Source organism: Myxocyprinus asiaticus, chromosome 24 (genome assembly GCF_019703515.2).
Source record: "Myxocyprinus asiaticus isolate MX2 ecotype Aquarium Trade chromosome 24, UBuf_Myxa_2, whole genome shotgun sequence".
Classification (NCBI taxonomy): domain Eukaryota; kingdom Metazoa; phylum Chordata; class Actinopteri; order Cypriniformes; family Catostomidae; genus Myxocyprinus; species Myxocyprinus asiaticus.
In genome coordinates, this window is record NC_059367.1 from 24606156 (window position 1) to 24627836 (window position 21681).

General features: G+C 37.9%; 1 protein-coding gene and 1 pseudogene across 2 annotated transcripts; both read right to left on the reverse strand.

Moving 5' to 3' along the window:
- Positions 1 to 679: 679 nt before the first annotated feature.
- On the reverse strand, positions 680 to 7273 carry LOC127414926 (perforin-1-like; annotated as a pseudogene).
- A 3131-nt stretch (positions 7274 to 10404) lies between these two features.
- On the reverse strand, positions 10405 to 19688 carry prf1.5 (perforin 1.5). 2 transcript variants are annotated; one of them, XM_051653331.1, is made up of 3 exons: positions 19479 to 19688; positions 18518 to 19061; positions 10405 to 12015 (listed from the first exon to the last, which is right to left on the reverse strand). In XM_051653331.1, exons 2-3 carry the CDS (start codon positions 19051 to 19053, stop codon positions 10992 to 10994), a joined length of 1560 nt encoding a protein of 519 aa, XP_051509291.1. In that variant the 5' UTR covers positions 19054 to 19061; positions 19479 to 19688; the 3' UTR covers positions 10405 to 10991. The 2 variants fall into 2 exon arrangements, with proteins under 2 accessions (XP_051509291.1, XP_051509290.1); XM_051653330.1 differs by having other exon boundaries at positions 19416 to 19688.
- Between the last annotated feature and the right edge of the window lie 1993 nt (positions 19689 to 21681).

Sequence of the window (21681 nt, forward strand, 5' to 3'; positions counted from 1 at the left end):
CTTGTCTGTGCTTGCTCAAAATACTGTGTAAAGATTAAGGAACTATGGTGTATAAAAGCCAGATTAAATTATGCCTGCTCTGACCCACCTCAGCCCCTAGTATTAAAGGCAGATCTGATGCTGCTTTGGTTCTGTGTAAATTAAATGCAGCCTTAAACTGTGTTGTTGTCATGATGGAGCATATAATTTAGTTTGAAAACATTAACTTATACTTTTAAATCTTACATTTTATATTGCTATATTCATAATTTTATATTTAAAACATTAATTTCATAACATTATTAATTGAAAATTGCTGTGTAAATGCATTTATGCCACCTCTGAGCAGCATTGAACCATGTAAATGCACCTAAATGCCACTACAGATGTAGCTTCTGTGCAAGATGGCTTAATGCAGAAATTATGAAAATTGTGACAATGTTAAAGAGTATGCCTTAGTTTTTGTTCAATTTCTGTACTTGACGTCCCACGCTTACATTGAATGTAATACAGATTACAGACATATACTTTTGTACAATGGCATGGTCTTATGGTTTTGGAGATATCTGCTACACCTTGGGCCTGTGAGGTGGGCATCACATGAAGTGCTATAGGTAAATTATAATTAATTATAATAATTTCTTTATTCATCACACATTATGCACATATACAGTGAAATTCTTCTTTTTCACATATCCCAGCTAGGCTGGGGTCAGAGTGCAGGGTCAGCCATGATACGGCACCCCTGGAGCAGATAGGGTTAAGGGCCTTGCTCAAGGGCCCAACAGTGGCATCTTGGCAGCACTGGGGCTTGAACCCCTGACCTTCTGATCAGTAACCCAGAGCCTTAACCGCTGAGCTACCACTGCCCCTGAAAGATGTCTCTCTTTAATTTACAGCTGTGTGAGTGAGTTCCAGGTTCAGGGCTGACCACACATCTCCCCAATAAGTCATCAAAAAATACATCACTGTCCCACACCTCAAATACAAGCTCGTGACCAAACTCAATTGATCCAAAATCATAGATGATGTTCCATTTTGGATTATTATTGTCCATAACCACCTCAGTCTCCTTGTACATAAGATTGTACCAAACTTTCACATAACCGTCAGTGGGTGTGAAATGGTCTGCATTCAAGCCTACAGCTTTTTGCACAAAAACTGCTAACGTGCCATGGCCGGCTCGCAGGGGGCAGCAGTTGTGGTCCAGATTTGGTGCCTGATAGCATTCTTGGTTCTTTTTGTGATCTACGAAAAGCATGTTCTCTTCAATGTACTCGATTACTGCTCTTCTCATATTGGCGCTGACCTCAGGATCCGCCACCAGGTGATGGAGAGGAAAAATTGCATATGATATGACATCAGGGTTGTCATGCAAGCTAATCATCCAGCTCGAGTATGCTTCAGCTGGGCTTTGGTTGAAAACAAGGTCTGGAAAGTATTTCTCACCTCCCAACACTTCGATCTTGTGTGTCATGAAACCCTGGTAGAATCCCATGCTCATGTTATCTTTAAGGATTCCAGAGCATTTGTTGGAGAGAGAGACATTGGCTGGTAAGAATCCCAAAGCTATTTTTAACTCCATGTACAGGCAGTTTTTGATATCGGTTTCAGAGAAGCCTTTCAGAGTTGCAAGACAAGTTCAAAAAGCTGTGACCCGTCTCACTCGTCCTCCCAGATGTACTTGGCGTATGTATTGAGTGCCGTATGTATCTATAGTCCTTCGATACAGGGATCTTGCTTTGTCATTATATTGTGTCGGAAGTCGCTGGAGATGTTTTGAGAACTCTGTGCTGAGTTCTGGGTGGTCTTTAAGTCTGTAGCTGCAAATACACAAAAATAATTTGTCAGCAAACTCTAGTGTGGTTTCTAAATAAAATTGATTTGCCTGACAGTTTTCCAGTGTGGTTTTTCTCCCCTTGACCAAATAATTTTGTGAGAAATTACTTAACGCATTCCCTGGGTTCATTTTTAAATAAAATGATTTGGCTGATTTTCTAGTGTTATTTTGCTGAAGGATTAAATGCCAGTCTAAGCACCTTTAAGAGATAATGGTTCTTCTTGATACACAATTCTAAAGAAGTCACCAGAATTTCTCCCAATGAAAGATCTTACAATTTTTTTTTTAACTGATGTCCACATACACTATCATTCAAAAGTTTTAGAACACTAATAAGAAGACGTTTGTTTTTCAAAGAATCTTATGCTTATGTTCTCTAAGGATGCAATAAATTGATCAGGAATTAGCATAAGGATATTTATAATGTTTCAAAGGACTTTTTCTATTTAAATAAATGCTTTATTCTTCAAACTTTGTTCATCCATGAATCCTCTACTTGCAGCAATGCAAGTGTTATGTACTGCTCACTGAAGCTGCTAGTTTAGAACCCTTGAGCAGTCTGTTTCTCAAACTAGAGACTGATGGATTTGTCCTCTTTTTGTTGTGCCTCTGGGCCGTCCACTTCTCCCTCTGTCCAGTTTGCTTCTTTTAAAACAATAGTGCAGGTGTAGCTTTCATCTCTCAAAAAACAGACTGGTGAATTTCAGGAGAAATGTGTTCCTTGGCCATGTTTACACCAAAATATGTCTTGTAAGTCTAAAGAAACTTGTAAGAAATGCAAGTAATCTGTACCTCAGCAATTGGGAAAAATATACTGTATTGTGATTTCCACATTTCATTACGTAGCACAACAGTTTTCAACAGTTCCAAGAGAAGTTACTTGAGAACAAAATTAGCACATTAGGTGACAGTATTTTTTTAGACTGGAGTAATTACTGTCTAAAATGGGGCTTTGCCATCATGGGTAAAAATGGAATTTTAAAATAACATAAAACACTTATTTCAAATGGTAATAATAATTTTGTAGTAATTTTAATATAATGTTTTTGGCATTTTTTTTTTTAATCAATTTCTTAAAAAAAAAAAAAAGTCTTTGTTTTAAAACTTTTGAACAATAGTGTCATTTTCATAGAAGCTTGCTCATGAAATGTTTAGGATTAGAGTTAGGTGTACAATAAGGGTTAGGGTACAATAAGGCTGCACAGCGGTGTGACAGGGATCTTGTGGGCACCACTGCAAAATCACTTAATGGGTGCTCATTGCTCACCCTCTCACAGCCTTCAAGAATTAACTTAAATATATGTAACTAGAACATTGTATTACCGCTTAATACACCGATCAGCCGCAACATTAAAACCACCTGCCTAATATTGTGTTGGTCCCCCTCGTGGCACCAAAACAGTGCCAACCCGCATCTCAGAATAGCATTCTGAGATGCTATTCTTCTTACCAAAATTTTACAGAGTGGTTATCTGAGTTACCGTAGACATTGTCCATTTGAACCAGTCTGGCCATCCTCTGTTGACCTCTCTCATCAACAAGGCCTTTCCATCTGCAGAACTGCTGCTCACTGGATATATTTTGTTTTTGGCACCATTCTGAGTAAATTCTAGAGACTGTTGTGCATGAAACTCCCAGGAGATCAGCAGTTACAGAAATACTCGAACCAGCCCGTTTGGTACCAACAACCATCAATGTGATTATCTAATCAGCCACTATGTGGCAGCAGTGCATAAAATCTTGCAAATACGGGTCAGGAGCTTCAGTTAATGTTCACATCAACCATCAGAATGGGGAAAAAAAATGTGATCTCAGTGATTTGGACCGTGGCATGATTGTTGGTGCCAGACTGGCTGGTTTGAGTATTTCTGTAACTGCTGATCTCCTGGGATTTTCACACACAACAGTCTCTAGAATTTACTCAGAATGGTGCCATAAACAAAAAAACGTCCAGTGAGCGGCATTTCTGTGGACGGAAATGTCTTGTTGATGAGAGAAGTCAACAGAGAATGGCCAGACTGGTTCGAACTGACAAAGTCTATGGTAACTCAGATAACCGCTCTGTACAACTGTGGTGAGAAGAATAGCATGCGTGTTTTGGTGGCACGAGGGGGACCTACACAATAGTAGGCAGGAGGTTTTAATGTTGTGGCTGATCGGTGTATATCTCAAACAAATTGGTACTCTCAAGACACTTTTTCATGAATTATGAGAAAACGAAGTTGGGTAAACTATTTCGCTTCATTTTAATATACAGTACATTTATATTTTATTTTATCACTGTACAATATGGTTCTATTCATTAACATTAGTAAATGCATTCCTATTTTCTGTGCATTTTCACACTGAGAATCAATGGGTTCATCCAAAAGCTGAAAAATGTTGGCCTCAGGCTTTATATGGAGTTAGGATGATAATAAGGTGCATTTCAGTCCAGTGCAGACAGACAGCACACTGGAGGTTGTCATTCACTAAATAAGGGAGCATTCTATAGCTTTCTATGCAGCTACATTTTAAGTCAGAAGTTTACATACATCTTAGCCAAATACATTTAAACTCAGTTTTTTACAATTCCTGACATTTAATCGTAGAAAACATTCCCTGTCTTAGGTCAGTTAGGATCACTACTTTATTTTAAGAATGTGAAATGTCAGAATAATAATAGAGAGAATTATTTATTTCAGCTTTTATTTCTTTCATCACATTCCCAGTGGGTCAGAAGTTTACATACACTTTTAGTATTTGGTAGCATTGCCTTTAAATTGTTTAACTTGGGTCAAATGTTTTGAGTTGCCTTCCACAAGCTTCTCACAATAAGTTGCTGGAATTTTGGCCCATTCCTCCAGACAGAACTGGTGTAATGGAGTCAGGTTTGTAGGCCTCCTTGCTCGCACATGCTTTTTCAGTTCTGCCCACAAATTTTCTTTCAGATTGAGGTCAGGGCTTTGTGATGGCCACTCCAATACCTTGACTTTGTCATCCTTAAGCCATTTTGCCACAACTTTGGAGGTATGCTTGGGGTCATTGTCCATTTGGAAGACCCATTTGCGACCGAGCTTTAACTTCCTGGCTGATGTTTTGAGATGTTGCTTCAATATATCCACATAATTTTCCTTCCTCATGATGCCATCTATTTTGTGAAGTGCACCAGTCCCTCCTGCAGCAAAGCACCCCCACAACATGATGCTGCCACCCCCATGCTTCACGGTTGGGATGGTGTTCTTCGGCTTGCAAACCTCACCCTTTATCCTCCAAACATAACGATGGTCATTATGGCCAAAAAGTTAAAATTTTTGTTTCATCAGACCAGAGGAAATTTCTCCAAAAAGTAAGATCTTTGTCCCCATGTGCACTTGTAAACTGTAGTCTGGCTTTTTTATGGTGGTTTTGGAGCAGTGTCTTCCTTGCTGAGCAGCCTCTCAGGTTATGTCGATATAGGACTCGTTTTACTGTGGATATAGATACTTGTCTACCTGTTTCCTCCAGCATCTTCACAAGGTAGTTTGCTGTTGTTCTGGGATTGATTTGCACTTTTTGCACTAAACAATGTTCATCTCTTGGGGACATAATGCGTCTCCTTCCTGAGTGGTATGATGGCTGCGTGGTCCCATGGTGTTTATACTTGCATACTATTGTTTGTACAGATGAATGTGGTACCTTCAGGCATTTGGAAATTGCTACCAAGGATGAACCAGACTTGTTGAGGTCCACAATTTTTTTTCTGAGGTCTTAGGTGATTTCTTTTGGTTTTCCCATGATGTCAAGCAAAGAGGCACTGAGTTTGAAGGTAGGCCTTAAAATACATCCACAGGTACACCTCCAATTCAGTACACCTCCTATCAGAAGCTAATTGTCTAAAGGCTTGACATCATTTTCTGGAATTTTCCAAGCTGCTTAAAGGCACAGTTAACTTATTGTATGTAAACTTCTGACCCACTGGAATTGTGATATAGTCAATTAATAGTGAAACAATCTGCCTGTAAACAATTGTTGGAAAAATGGCTTGTGTCATGCACAAAGTAGATGTCTAAACGACTTGCCAAAACTATAGTTTGCTAATATTAAATCTGTGGAGTGGTTAAAAAAAAAAAAGATTTTTAATGACTTCAACCTAAGTGTATGGGTTTATCAGGGTTGTGGGCATGTTCAAAGATTGACAGAGCCTGGTTGATATGGGCCCCCTTATACTGTGGTACCCAGTGCGACTGTCCTGTTGCAATGCCAATATTTAGGCCATTACCAGATTCATAGAGTGAGCGAGATTTGAAGAAAGTCATCTGGACTTACCTGTAATATGTGCAGCTGAACTCATGTAGAGCAAATGTTGCTTTATCCATTGTATTCTGAGACTGGGCAAATTTAGCAATATCTGAACGGCTCCCTCCCAAAATTGCCTTGCCTAGACCATCCAGGCTAAGGTCCATTGCCCAGTTGTTATTAATGAATGAAGTCGAGCTCTTCATCAGGGAGTCAATAGAATGATGAAGAGCACTAGAAAGCTATTTGCTGCTGTGGCTAAAGGGACGCCAGTCCAGGACGGCTGAGGGAAGTTTCTGCATCTGCCCTCCATGAAAGCGGTTCTTACAGACTGTACAAGTGGCATTGTCCTGCAAGTGTAACTTAACATTGATCAAAAAGGCACCTTTATGGCACATTGTTACAAAATCAAAGTCTTCTCCTGCCAGATTGTAGTCGGGCACAAAGGGAGCTTTCTCACATTCTACAGGAGAACCTGAGTGGCAAGCTGAACTCATGTCCCAGGGTGTCAACATCATAGAAATACAGAGAAACAGGTAGCAAACACTGCAGTGTTTTGTATCCATGATGATGTCTGGGAAATTACAGAAGATTCAGGTTTAATTTTTCATTTCCATTTAGAAGGAAAACCATAATTAAGGAAGCAATATTTATGAAGAATTCAAATGTCCATATTTTTGCAGCCAGAAAGATATGAGTATTATTTTAACACATACAGAATAAGTGGAAAGGTGTTGCTACAATTTTTGAATATTACTGAAAATGTACATACTGACAGTCTGAATGAATTGTTTTTATAATTCATGCTTCACACGGACAGAGAGTCCCTCTTTTGTTGTTTTTGGAAATTTAAAGTACTCTTCACTAAATATCAGAATTTAGAATCAGCACTGTATAAAAATATTACTTGAAGTTCAATATCACCCACCAAATAGCATGCAAAAGTCTTTTATCAACAGTCCAGCTGTGTTAAACCTCCATATTGACCTACTTCAGAAAAGTCCTTTTCTCTGTCCTCCTCTCAAAACCACTGTTTCTTCATGAAATGTTTTTGCTGTAGAGTCGCATTTTTGAAATACTAATGCTGAAAAGGCATGCTGCGCTAAGCTGGAGTCTGTAGCATTTGTTGCAGGAAGTGTCTTACAGGCCTTTTCTTCCACGTCAGACAGATTTGATCCGCTCACTGGTTTTGTTTTGATTTTTGAATACCAGCTGTGCAGTGGGGGAGGGTTCTCATGAGACTTTTCCTGCATGAGGAAATGAGGATGAAGTGCAAGGTCATGATTCATCAGATGAATGTAGGACACATGAATAACAATATGGACCATATATTTTCATTTTCTCCTCTGCTGCAGACATTGCTGATGGGCCTTAAGCAAATCAGAAAATGTGAACAGAGACATTAACTAGTAAGAATCTCAAAGCCGTTTTTAACTCAATATTCAGGAAATGTTTGATACCAGTTTCAGAGGAGCCTTTCAGTGTTGAAAGACAAGTTCGAAAAACTTTGACCCGTCAAGACTTGCCGTATATATCTATTGTCCTTTGATACAAAGGTTTTGCTATGTCATCATATGGTGTCAAAATCCAGTGCTGAGTTCTGTAAATCTGTAACTGCAAACACACAAAAATAGCATACTCTTTAGTGGTGTTACTAAATAAAAATTATTTGACTGACAGTTTTCCAGTGTTTTTTTCCTCCACTTGACCAAATCATTTTGTGAGAAAGCTTATAAAAGCATTCCCTGGGTTTATTTTTAAATAAAACAATGATTAAGCTGACTTTTCGAGTGTTCTTGGTCAGATTTGGTCAGAGGAGGATTAAACGCCAGTCTAAGCACCTTTCGGAGATGATAGTTCTTCTTGATACTCAATTCAAAATAGACTTGCTCCCAGTGAAAGATGTTACAAACAATCTGACATTGATCAGACATTGGCGATGGGCCTTAAGCAAATCAGAAAAAGTGAATGAAAGTCATTGTCATAACCATCAAACTAATGCATTTGTTTAAACCTTTTTAGATATTTGTATGTACCATGGGAAAAAAATTGGTAGATTTTCAAAAGCGATGCATGGAAACAGATGATTAGGTTTAGGTTACATGGTAATTACCAGGAGAGAAAAAAATAAATGTGCTTAATTTCTTACATGGTTACATCTTTTGGGCATAGCTGTGTCACTTTAATATCATGCAAACAATAGGTAGAGGGAGAACCAACGTTTTTGAATGAGGCATGCCTTGTATTTCTCGTCCTCTTAAAGGGATAGTTCACCCAAAACTGAGCATTTTGTCATAATTTACTCACCCTCATGTCATTCCAACATGGGGGGGATAGAAAGCCTTTAAAAAGTCTATGTTATTAAACCAGAGAAGTATTTATTCTGGTAAATTGCCACAAATATATTGACTAACTTGTTCAACATGATTCTCTTCAAAATGTTGCTTGCCATTACAGCAGCTGACTTTTCAGTTGTGTTATAAATTACGGTCTGACGTTTCGAAACACAACAATGCACAAAATCAAGCTTTTGTAGCTAGAAGCATCTGCTTTTCATGTTTTTTTTTTTGTTTTGTTTTTTTTTTCTCATTGTTTTGAGTATGTTTGGGCCTAATGCTTTAAAAAAAAAATATATGGTAGGGCTGGGTGGTTTTTCTGATTAATTTGAATTTGTGTACTGACATGTTTTTTGGGTTTTTTTCAAAGCGAGAAATAGAGATTTTGCGAAGAAATATTGCACACGCTATAGTTAGATACGTTGTAAATCCACCAAAGGCTGAATAAGGAAGAGAAAAATAATTCACAGCGCTTGTCTTAATGCCACTCCCGATCTTACCAGCTGCACGTGTGTAGCGCACTCCAAATGAAATGAGCTTCATCCATCATGCAGTACCGGCTTAAAACCATAACTGGCCTCGGCGTGATGTTGATGAACAGTCTCCTTTCTTTTCTTTTTACCCATAAAAAAGTGTTAGTTACGTGACAGTTATTGTGCTTCATTTCAAATCATGGAGAGGCTATATAAGGGAGAATCAAACATCTGCCGCTCCTTTTGTCATGATGATTCAGATAGATCGCTAATTATTGCTTTGTTCTGTGATGTGTTTCATGTGTACTGCATCTACAGCCAACATTTGGCAAGCGATCATTTTGACACACTTTGCTAGTTGAATTGTAATGATAAATTAATTCATATTGCTGCACTGCTCCGCGTCTCTGTCTGCAGGGGTTTATGAATATACACACAAATTGTTTGATATACAATGAGTACTTACTAGATAAACTTGATCATTATAGACATTGATTTCTAGATAACTTTCTAGAGAGGTTTGGTTTTGAAAAAAATAATACCTACACTGGCTAAGAAATATTTTGCAGTTTTCTTATTCTATCATTTCTTAACATCTGGGTTTATTAGATTTTAATTTATTTTACATTTACACTCTGTTGACAACTTCCCCCTGTGGTGCATTTGTACATTTTTCATGCAGACCTTTGTTTCCTATAATGAAAAGAACTTGGATTTCTCTAACCAGGTTTCCTTGCATTCTACTAAAGAACATACAGTTTGAATCATGTTGAAGTACATTTAAATGTTGAAAAAATTAAATTGTGAATCATCCATAAGTTTGATAAAAATCGAGATTTTGTTTTTTTGCCATATCGCCCAGCCCTAACACCACATACAGTATGTATAGATGTGCAATGTGCCAAATAATCTCTTCATGAAAAATATAAAATTGTGCAATTTTCATCTTTTTTTTCTCCTCAAGAGGCAGCATAAAAGAAAGAAAAGCTAATTTTGAGTTTGCTGATCCACATATAAATGTGTGCTATTCCACAAATATGAAAATCAGTTGCAAATCTCATAAATTATTTAGTTTTGTGAAACTTACATTTATTTGTGAATTTAATTCATTTTTGTTAAACTCCTTAAATTTAATTGTGGGTCTAATTTTATTTATTAGTAAATCAACATTGTATTGTAAATCTCCTTAATATTAATTTATTTATTTGTGAAATTTGAAATTCGTCGCATAAAAATACCTCATTATCCTCTTTCTGGGAGCAGTATGCATAACTTCCTGTTCAAGGGATGTTTATGCTTTGAGTTACTCACCAAAATATTTTCTTGCAGTACATTTACAAGCAATCAGGTAAATATGTGTGCATTAAGACATTTTCTTATTGTTATTTACATAATTATGAAGACATCAAAGAACAATCAAATTACAACATATTCAAAGAATTGTTAGAAAGGTTTAACTAAGACTGTAAAAGCACTTAAAGGACACTCTGAAACAGAAATGGAGACAGGAAGTCATTCAAATGCTTCAGAAATTTATTGATTAGTGCTGATTGTTGAGACTACTGTTTTGCATGTTTAATTCAAATTCGTTCAATCATTTGATGAAAAACCTATCCTATAACATTGCTGTGGATGTATCAAGAACTTGTTCTGTGAAAAACAATTGTCAATGTACTGTATATAAATATGATTAATTTTAAGGCAATTACATGCTACTACTCCTACCACTTCTATTAATAAAGAGGAGTAATAATGTGAGGAAGAAAAAGTTAAAATAGCTTTTGATTTTAAAAACAGCCCTTAAACCCTTCAGCCACATCACTGCTTCCACTACCACATATCAATCTATGTCATTTGAAATGTAACTTCTAAAGTTCAGCTGATTGCATATATATTGTATATGAGTGAGGTTTTGAGAAAATACTTTTTTCTCACTAAAACATTATTCCAGCCACCACAAGAGCAATCCAAGCCATTACATTAACAGCTACACCAGCCCTTTCTCCTCCAGACATCTGAGAAGAAGAGCTGTCAAGCGTTGATGTCCCACTCTTATAGAGAATGTAATACAGATTACAGACATATACTTTGTACAATGGCATGGTCTTATGGTTTTGGAGAATATCTGATACACCTTGGGCCTGTGAGGTGGGCATCACATGAAGCGCTATAGATAAAGTAAAAGATGCCTCTCTTTAATTTACAGCTGTGTGAGTGAGTTCCAGGTTCAGGGCTGACCACACATCTTCCCAATAAGTCATCAAAAAATACATCACTGTCCCACACCTCAAATACAAGCTCGTGACCAAACTCAATTGATCCAAAATCATAGATGATGTTCCATTTTGGATTATTATTGTCCATAACCACCTCAGTCTCCTTGTACATAAGATTGTACCAAACTTTCACATAACCGTCAGTGGGTGTGAAATGGTCTGCATTCAAGCCTACAGCTTTTTGCACAAAAACGGCTAACGTGCCATGGCCGGCTCGCAGGGGGCAGCAGTTGTGGTCCAGATTTGGTGCCTGATAGCATTCTTGGTTCTTTTTGTGATCTACGAAAAGCATGTTCTCTTCAATGTACTCGATTACTGCTCTTCTCATATTGGCGCTGACCTCAGGATCCGCCACCAGGTGATGGAGAGGAAAAATTGCATATGATATGACATCAGGGTTGTCATGCAAGCTAATCATCCAGCTCGAGTATGCTTCAGCTGGGCTTTGGTTGAAAACAAGGTCTGGAAAGTATTTCTCACCTCCCAACACTTCGATCTTGTGTGTCATGAAACCCTGGTAGAATCCCATGCTCATGTTATCTTTAAGGATTCCAGAGCATTTGTTGGAGAGAGAGACATTGGCTGGTAAGAATCCCAAAGCTATTTTTAACTCCATGTACAGGCAGTTTTTGATATCGGTTTCAGAGAAGCCTTTCAGAGTTGCAAGACAAGTTCGAAAAGCTGTGACCCGTCTCACTCGTCCTCCCAGATGTACTTGGCGTATGTAGTGAGTGCCGTATGTATCTATAGTCCTTCGATACAGGGATCTTGCTTTGTCATTATATTGTGTCGGAAGTCGCTGGAGATGTTTTGAGAACTCTGTGCTGAGTTCTGGGTGGTCTTTAAGTCTGTAGCTGCAAATACACAAAAATAATTTGTCAGCAAACTCTAGTGTGGTTTCTACAGTGCATCCGGAAAGTATTCACAGCGCTTCACTTTTTCCACATTTTGTTATGTTACAGCCTTATTCCAAAATGGATTAAATTCATTATTTTCCTCAAAATTCTACAAACAATACCCCATAATGACAATGTGAAAAAAGTTTGTTTGAAATCTTTGCAAATTTATTAAAAATAAAAAATGAAAAAAATCACATGTACATAAGTATTCACAGCCTTTGCCATGACACTCAAAATTGAGCTCAGGTGCATCCTGATTCCACTGATCATCCTTGAGATGTTTCTACAACTTGATTGGAGTCAACCTGTGGTAAATTCAGTTGATTGGACATGATTTGGAAAGGCACACACCTGCCTATATAAGGTCCCACAGTTAACAGTGCATGTCAGAGCACAAACCAAGCCATGAAGTCCAAGAAATTGTCTGTAGACCTCCGAGACAGGATTGTATCGAGGCACAGATCTGGGGAAGGGTACAGAAAAAGTTCTGCAAAATTGAAGGTCCCAATGAGCAAAGTGGCCTCCATCATCCATAAATGGAAGAAGTTTGGAACCACCAGGACTCTTCCTAGAGCTGGCCGCCCAGCCAAACTGAGCGATCGGGGGAGAAGGGCCTTAGTCAGTGTAGGGCTTTACTGGTTGTTTAGATCAGTGTTACTATCAGAAATAATTAATAATTATTTCTTTAGTTATTAATTAATATTTAATTAATTGAATCTAACACATTAAAACCTCATATGGGGCTCCAGTAAATGTAGTGCGCTACATTTAGGAGCGGGTTTGGTTATTAGCAATAATTAATAATTATCAAAGATAATTATTAAAATCAATAGAACATTGATGAGAATCAATGTTAGCTTTTTTTTAATCCTTTAAATCAACAATTATCAAAGATAATTGTTAATTGTTAACATCGATGAAACATTAATTAAAATTAACACTAGCTTATTGATCATTCAAATTCAACAATCATCAAAGATAATTATCAATTATCAAAAATCAATAGAATATTAATAAGGATTAACATTGACGGGGCACCACCCTGGAATCAGGGACTAATAACCAGATAGTAAAACAGTCTCAATATTAGATTGTTTTCTTATGAAAATCGACATCTGAAGAATATCGATTTTCAGGAAAAAACAATGAATGAAGGTTTGAATCCGAACACTGACATCCCATCAGCATGACACAGGCGTATGCAAAACAAACCAAAACACTTCTCTTTGTAATATAAACAAAGTTTATTTATGCAGTAATATCAATTAATAATTAATACAATGTAGTCAATAAACTTCCGACTTACAACTACAAACTAAACAGTGATATGATTAGATATGGAAATAAAAATAATCCTATAACACATAAAGTGTGTGTGTGACAGTGTGTGTGTGTGTGTGTGTAAGGAGGGACGCGCACAAAATGGCAGACGTGACTCTCATGGAGAGTATGTCACGTGAGACTTCCGGCCAGGGAATATGACCGTGAATGGGTGCGGAGAGAAACCAGTCAATGGCGTCTACCAGTTACCGCGTGTATCCGCTTGTACGATAGCTTAGGGACAAAGCTGGACTTTAGCATTAAGCTATCTACGAGCCAAAAATGTGTGCCAGAATGTTTGTGAGGGGTCGCGTGCGTGTGTGTGTGTGTGTGTGTGTGTGTGTGTGGTTAGTACGAGAGAGAGAGAGAAGTGACAGCCTAAAGCCGATTTCGCGATCATGGGAGAGAAAGCAGCTGTTAGTTTATCTGTCTCACCCGCGATGGTGAAATTGTACAACAGTCCAATTTGGTTGGACCACAATACAGCAAAAACAAATTTGTGATAATTAATACCCTGAGTATTAATAATGAGCGGACATGGCGGTCCGTAAACTGTACAAGCAAAAAACCTTGAAACACAAGAATAACACACTATAATATTCTATCTCTGCCCAGATGTAAACCTCTTACTTGAATCGCATGAGGACAGAATGTGTGTTCATCCGTCCTTTAATTCCGACCCGGTTCCTTGAGGCTCGGGTGATGACGGGAGGCCGTTTCCTCGCTCTGTTGGCGGGCACGGCTGTTGATTCTCGGCGGGCTGGTGGAGAACTCAGAAATGTCGACTTGATTGAAGATGGAAGAGAAATCTTTAATCTCTTCACTTCTGCAGGCAAACGGATGAAACTGTGGATTGCTCGGCGGTCTCCTTCGAATCCGTTAGAGTGTTCGGTTGAACACAGAGTAATCTCAACTCGTCCAGCGAGATGGAGATTGTATGGCCACAGTTTCAAGTCGGACGTTACTTCCTTGTGCCACGAGGTTGCACCTGAGAGCAGCGATGAGCTGTGTCTATACTTGGTGAACAAAGTTGCTGGAAGCAAATCCCGGAAGCATTTCAGAGGTATTTCAACTCCTGATGATGTCATGTTTGAGGGACGTTCTGTTGTGTGCCTCATCCAATAGGAGTTGAGAGTTCGATCCTTTAGTGAGCAAGGCTTCATGGGATTTGTAGTCTGTTTTGAACTCCCTTTGTTTGATTTTGGCGCGATTTTTATCAGTATAATTTACGACTTGGAATGTAGGGGCTTGAGTTAGGTTTTTACGACTGTGTTAGGCCTGCCTTTGTCTTCTATCTGAATACATGAGGCCCAACATCAGGGAGGTGACTAAGAATCCGATGGTCACTCTGACAGAGCTCCAGCGTTTCTCTGTGGAGAGAGGAGAACCTTTCAGAAGAACAACCATCTCTGCAGCACTCCACCAATCAGGCCTGTATGGTAGAGTGGCCAGACGGAAGCCACTCCTCAGTAAAAGGCACATGACAGCCTGCCTGAAGGACTCTCAGACCATGAGAAACAAAGATTGAACTCTTTGGCCTGAATGGCAAGTGTCATGTCTGGAGGAAACCAGGCACCCCTCATCACCTGGCCAATACCATCCCTACAGTGAAGCATGGTGGTTGCAGCATCATGCTGTGGGGATGTTTTTCAGCAGCAGGAACTGGGAGACTAGTCAGGATCGAGGGAAAGATGAATACAGCAATGTACAGAGACATCCTTGATGAAAACCTGCTCCAGAGCGCTCTGGACCTCAGACTGAGGCGAAGGTTCATCTTCCAACAGGACAACGACCCTAAGCACACAGCCAAGTTAACAAAGAAGTGGCTACGGGACAACTGTGTGAATGTCCTTGTGTGGCCCAGCCAGAGTCCAGACTTGAACCCGATTGAACATCTCTGGAGAGATCTGAAAATGGCTGTGCACTGACGCTCCCCATCCAACCTGATGGAGCTTGAGAGGTCCTGCAAAGAAGAATGGGAGAAACTGCCCAAAAATAGGTGTGCCAAGCTTGTAGCATCATACTCAAAAAGACTTGAGGCTGTAATTGGTGCCAAAGGTGCTTCAACAAAGTATTGAGCAAAGGCTGTGAATACTTATGTACATGTGATTTTTTTTTTTCTTTTTCATTTTGTATTTTTAATAAATTTGCAAAGATTTCAAACAAATTTCTTTCACGTTGTCATTATAGGGTATTGTTTGTAGAATTTTGAGGAAAATAATGAATTTAATCCATTTTGGAATAAGGCTGTAACATAACAAAATGTGGAAAAAGCGAAGCGCTGTGAATACTTTCCGGATGCACTGTAAATAAAATCGATTTGCCTGACAGTTTTCCAGCATAGTTTTCCTCCCCTTGACCAAATAATTTTGTGAGAAATTACTTATTAATCTTTCCCTGGGTTTATTTTTAAATAAAATAATGATTTAGCTGACTTTTCTAGTGTTATCTTGCTAAATGATTGGGTCAGAGGATTAAATGCCAGTCTAAGCACCTTTAAGAGATAATGGTTCTTCTTGATACACAATTCTAAAGAAGTCACCAGAATTTCTCCCAATGAAAGATCTTACAATTTGTTTTTACTGATGTCCACATACACTATCATTCAAAAGTTTTAGAACACTAATAAGACGTTTGTTTTTCAAAGAATCTTATGCTTATGTTCTCTAAGGATGCAATAAATTGATCAGGAATTAGCATAAGGATATTTATAATGTTTCAAAGGACTTTTTCTATTTAAATAAATGCTTTATTCTTCAAACTTTGTTCATCCATGAATCCTCTACTTGCAGCAATGCAAGTGTTATGTACTGCTCACTGAAGCTGCTAGTTTAGAACCCTTGAGCAGTCTGTTTCTCAAACTAGAGACTGATGGATTTGTCCTCTTTTTGTTGTGCCTCTGGGCCGTCCACATCTCCCTCTGTCCAGTTTGCTTCTTTTAAAACAATAGTGCATGTGTAGCTTTCATCTCTCAAAAAACAGACTGGTGAATTTCAGGAGAAATGTGTTCCTTGGCCATGTTTACACCAAAATATGTCTTGTAAGTCTAAAGAAACTTGTAAGAAATGCAAGTAATCTGTACCTCAGCAATTGGAAAATATACTGTATTGTGATTTCCACACTTCATTACGTAGCACAACAGTTTTCAACAGTTCCAAGAGAAGTTACTTGAGAACAAAATTAGCACATTAGGTGACAGTATTTTTTTAGACTGGAGTAATTACTGTCTAAAATGGGGCTTTGCCAACATGGGTAAAAATGGAATTTTAAAATAATATAAAACACTTATTTCAAATAGTAATAATAATTTATAATAATTTTAATATATAATTATGACAAGGTTCGTTGTGTGACTGGTAAAGGAGGAAGCGGGAGCCGGTTTCAACAGTCCATGTGAGTCACTTTTATTACAAACAAAGCAGAAGTCACTTTTCAGCATAAACTAAACAAAATACTGCTTTTCAGCCTAAACACATTCTCTGTAAATGGACACACAGTCTCTCCCTCTCCCCCTCCCTCCCTCTCCCCCTCCCTCTCCCACCTCTCCCCCTCCCTCCCGCTCTCTCTCTGTGGACTGGGTCATTTTTTATCTCCCCCATCTCTCACTGCAAACATAGAAACAGTAATTGGTAGCAATTCATCTCAGGTGGAACTTCTTACTGCTTTCTCTCTCTCCAGACGGGCGCTCGACCACGCCCTCACCTCCACAAGAATGTTTTTTTTTTTGTTTTTTTTTTTAATCAATTTATTGCATCCATGTCTCTAAAAAAAAGTGTCTTTGTGTTTTAAAACGTTTGAACGATAGTGTCATTTTCATAGAAGCTTGCTCATGAAATGTTTAGGATTAGAGTTAGGTGTACAATAAGGGTTAGGGTACAATAAGGCTGCACAGCGGTGTGACAGGGATCTTGTGGGCACCACTGCAAAATTACTTAATGGGTGCTCATTGCTCACCCTCTCACAGCCTTCAAGAATTAACTTAAATATATGTAACTAGAACATTATATTGCCGCTTAATATATCTCAACCAAACTGGTACTCTCAAGACACTTTTCCATGAATTATGAGAAAATGATGTAGGGTAAACTATTTCACTTCATTTTATTATACATTTGTTATATTTTATTTTGTTATCACTGTACAAAACTGTTCTATTTATTAACATTAGTAAATGCATTCCTATTTTCTGTGCATTTTCACACTGAGAATCAACGAGTTCATCCAAAAGCTGAAAAATATTGCTTTCAGAGGCTTTATATGGAGTTAGGATGAAAATAAAGTGCATTTCATACTGTCCAGTGCAGACAGACAGCACACTGGAGGTTAAGTCATTCACTAAATAGGGAGCATCAAAGCTCCTTTTGCAGCTATGTGCATTCACTCCTAAAATCTGACCAAAAGTTTAGTTTCAGACTGCAGATGATGTTTGGACCACTCAACATTTTTGGCAGACATGGGACAATGGTAATCAGTACAAAGATTCAGAATTTATAATGTATCATTTTATTTTTACATGGTTGGCAGTGATTGGATGATGCTGGCCATTACTTCTAATCAGAATTAATTATGCTAATTTCTGATTAAATGTCTGTAAAGTCTCAAAAACATGAATAACCACTCTTGGAAAAGATAAACAATTTGATTAAGAAAATCTGACTTTCTATAGCTTGATATTATTTAAAATTTCACAACTAAGTCTCGCTGTCCACATACAGTATGTGAACAAATTTTTAGGAAAAGAATGCTCTAGAATTATTATTTTTTTTATTTTATTTTTATTTTTTATTTTTGCATGTTTCTTTGGGGCTATTAGTTACAACTCAAAAAGGGAATTTGAAAATGCACACAGCAGTCAAGCTCGGGTCTCAGGAGGTTTAAGAAGCATGTAATAGACAAATTTAGATGTCATTTAGGAGTTCTTTGAATTTGAAGTACTGACCACTGTGGATAAGATCCATAGTGTATGAGACAGTTTTGAACAGGGTTGTTGGCATGTTCAAAGATTGAGAGAGCCTGATCGATATGGGCCCCCTTATACTGTGGTACCCAGTGCGACTGTCATGTTGCAATGCCAATATTTAGGCCATTACCAGATTCATAGAGTGAGCGAGATTTGAAGAAAGTCATCTGGACTTACCTGTAATATGTGCAGCTGAACTCATGTAGAGCAAATGTTGCTTTATCCATTGTATTCTGAGACTGGGCAAATTTAGCAATATCTGAACGGCTCCCTCCCAAAATTGCCTTGCCTAGACCATCCAGGCTAAGGTCCATTGCCCAGTTGTTATTAATGAGTGAAGTCGAGCTCTTCATCAGGGAGTCAACAGAATGATGAAGAGCACTAGAAAGCTGTTTGCTGCAGCGGCTAAAGGGACGCCAGTCCAGGATGGCTGAGGGAAGTTTCTGCATCTGCCCTCCATGAAAGCGGTTCTTGCAGACTGTACAAGTGGCATTGTCCTGCAAGTGTGACTTGACATTGATCAAAAAGGCACCTTTACGGCGCATTGTTACAAAATCAAAGCCTTCTCCTGCCAGATTGTAGCCGGGCACAAAGGGAGCTTTCTCACATTCTACAGGAGAACCTGAGTGGCAAGCTGAACTCATGTCCCAGGGTGTCAACATCATAGAAATACAGAGAAACAGGTAGCAAACACTGCAGTGTTTTGTATCCATGATGATGTCTGGGAAATTACAGAAGATTCAGGTTTAATTTTTCATTTCCATTTAGAAGGAAAACCATAATTAAGGAAGCAATATTTATGCAGAATTCAAATGTCCATATTTTTGCAGCCAGAAAGATATGAGTATTATTTTAACACATACAGAATAAGTGGAAAGGTGTTGCTACAATTTTTGAATATTACTGAAAATGTACATACTGACAGTCTGAATGAATTGTTTTTATAATTCATGCTTCACACGGACAGAGAGTCCCTCTTTTGTTGTTTTTGGAAATGTAAAGTACTCTTCACTAAATATCAGAATTTAGAATCAGCACTGTATAAAAATATTACTTGAAGTTCAATATCACCCACCAAATAGCATGCAAAAGTCTTTTATCAACAGTCCAGCTGTGTTAAACCTCCATATTGACCTACTTCAGAAAAGTCCTTTTCTCTGTCCTCCTCTCAAAACCACTGTTTCTTCATGAAATGTTTTTGCTGTAGAGTCGCATTTTTGAAATACTAATGCTGAAAAGGCATGCTGCGCTAAGCTGGAGTCTGTAGCATTTGTTGCAGGAAGTGTCTTACAGGCCTTTTCTTCCACGTCAGACAGATTTGATCCGCTCACTGGTTTTGTTTTGATTTTTGAATACCAGCTGTGCAATGGGGGAGGGTTCTCATGAGACTTTTCCTGCATGAGGAAATGAGGATGAAGTGCAAGGTCATGATTCATCAGATGAATGTAGGACACATGAATAACAATATGGACCATATATTTTCATTTTCTCTGCTGCTGCAGACATTGCTGATGGGCCTTAAGCAAATCAGAAAATGTGAACAGAGACATTAACTAGTAAGAATCTCAAAGCCGTTTTTAACTCAATATTCAGGAATTTTTTTATATCAGTTTCAGAGGAGCCTTTCAGTGTTGAAAGACAAGTTCGAAAAACTTTGACCCGTCAAGACTTGCCGTATATATCTATTGTCCTTTGATACAAAGGTTTTGCTATGTCATCATATGGTGTCAAAATCCAGTGCTGAGTTCTGTAAATCTGTAACTGCAAACACACAAAAATAGCATACTCTTTAGTGGTGTTACTAAATAAAAATTATTTGACTGACAGTTTTCCAGTGTTTTTTTCCTCCACTTGACCAAATCATTTTGTGAGAAAGCTTATAAAAGCATTCCCTGGGTTTATTTTTAAATAAAACAATGATTAAGCTGACTTTTCGAGTGTTCTTGGTCAGATTTGGTCAGAGGAGGATTAAATGCCAGTCTAAGCACCTTTCGGAGATGATAGTTCTTCTTGATACTCAATTCAAAATAGACTTGCTCCCAGTGAAAGATGTTACAAACAATCTGACATTGATCAGACATTGGCGATGGGCCTTAAGCAAATCAGAAAATGTGAATGAAAGTCATTGTCATAACCATCAAACTAATGCATTTGTTTAAACCTTTTTAGATATTTGCATATATTGTATCATAGGAAACAATTTGGCAGATTTTCAAAAGGGATGCATGGAAACAGATGATTAGGTTTAGGTGATATGGTAATTACCAGGAGAGAAAAAAAATAAATGTGCTTAATTTCTTGCATGTTTGCATAGAGAGCCTTTAAAAAGTCTATTTTATTAAATCAGATACGTTTTTATTCAGGTAAATTGCTACAAATATATATTGACTAACTTGTTCAACAAGATTATCTTCAAAATGTTGCTTGCCATTACAGCAGTTGACTTGAAAGAAAACTTACTGTAGAAGGGAGAAGTGGACAGATCACACTAAAAAGAGCACCTTGCGGCAATGCTGAGAATAAAACGCGTTCTTCAGTTGTGTTGTAAATTAAGGTCTGACGTTTCAAAACACAACAATGCACAAAAACAAGCTTTTGTAGCTAGAAGCATCTGCTTTTCATGTTTTTTTCATTGTGTGGAGTATGTTTGGGCCTAAAAAAACAAAAACATTTATGGTACACCACATATGTATAGTTGTACAATGTGCCAAATAATCTCTTCATGAAAGTATAAAATTGTGCAGTTTTCTGTCCTCCATATTTTTTTAATTTAATCATTTTTCTCCTCAAGAGGCAGCATAAAAGAAAAAAAAGCTAATTTTGAGTTTGCTGATCCACATACAGTTGTGCTCAAAAGTTTGCATACCTTGCCAAAATTGTGAAATTTTGGCATTGATTTTGAAAATAGGACTGATCATGCAAAAACCCTGTCTTTTATTTAAGGATAGTGATCATATGAAACCATTTATTATCACATAGTTGTTTGGCTCCTTTTCAAATCATAATGATAACAGAAATCACCCAAATGGCCCTGATCAAAAGTTTACATATCCTTGAATGTTTTGCCTTGTTACAGACACACAAGGTGACACACACAGGTTTAAATGGCAATTAAAGGTTAATTTCCCACACCTGTGGCTTTTTAAATTGCAATTAATGTCTGTGTATAAATAGTCAATGAGTTTGTTAGCTCTCACGTGGATGCACTGAGCAGGCTAGATACTGAGCCATGGGGAGCAGAAAAGAACTGTCAAAAGACCTGCGTAACAAGGTAATGGAACTTTATAAAGATGGAAAAGGATATAAAAAGATATCCAAAGCCTTGAAAATGCCAGTCAGTA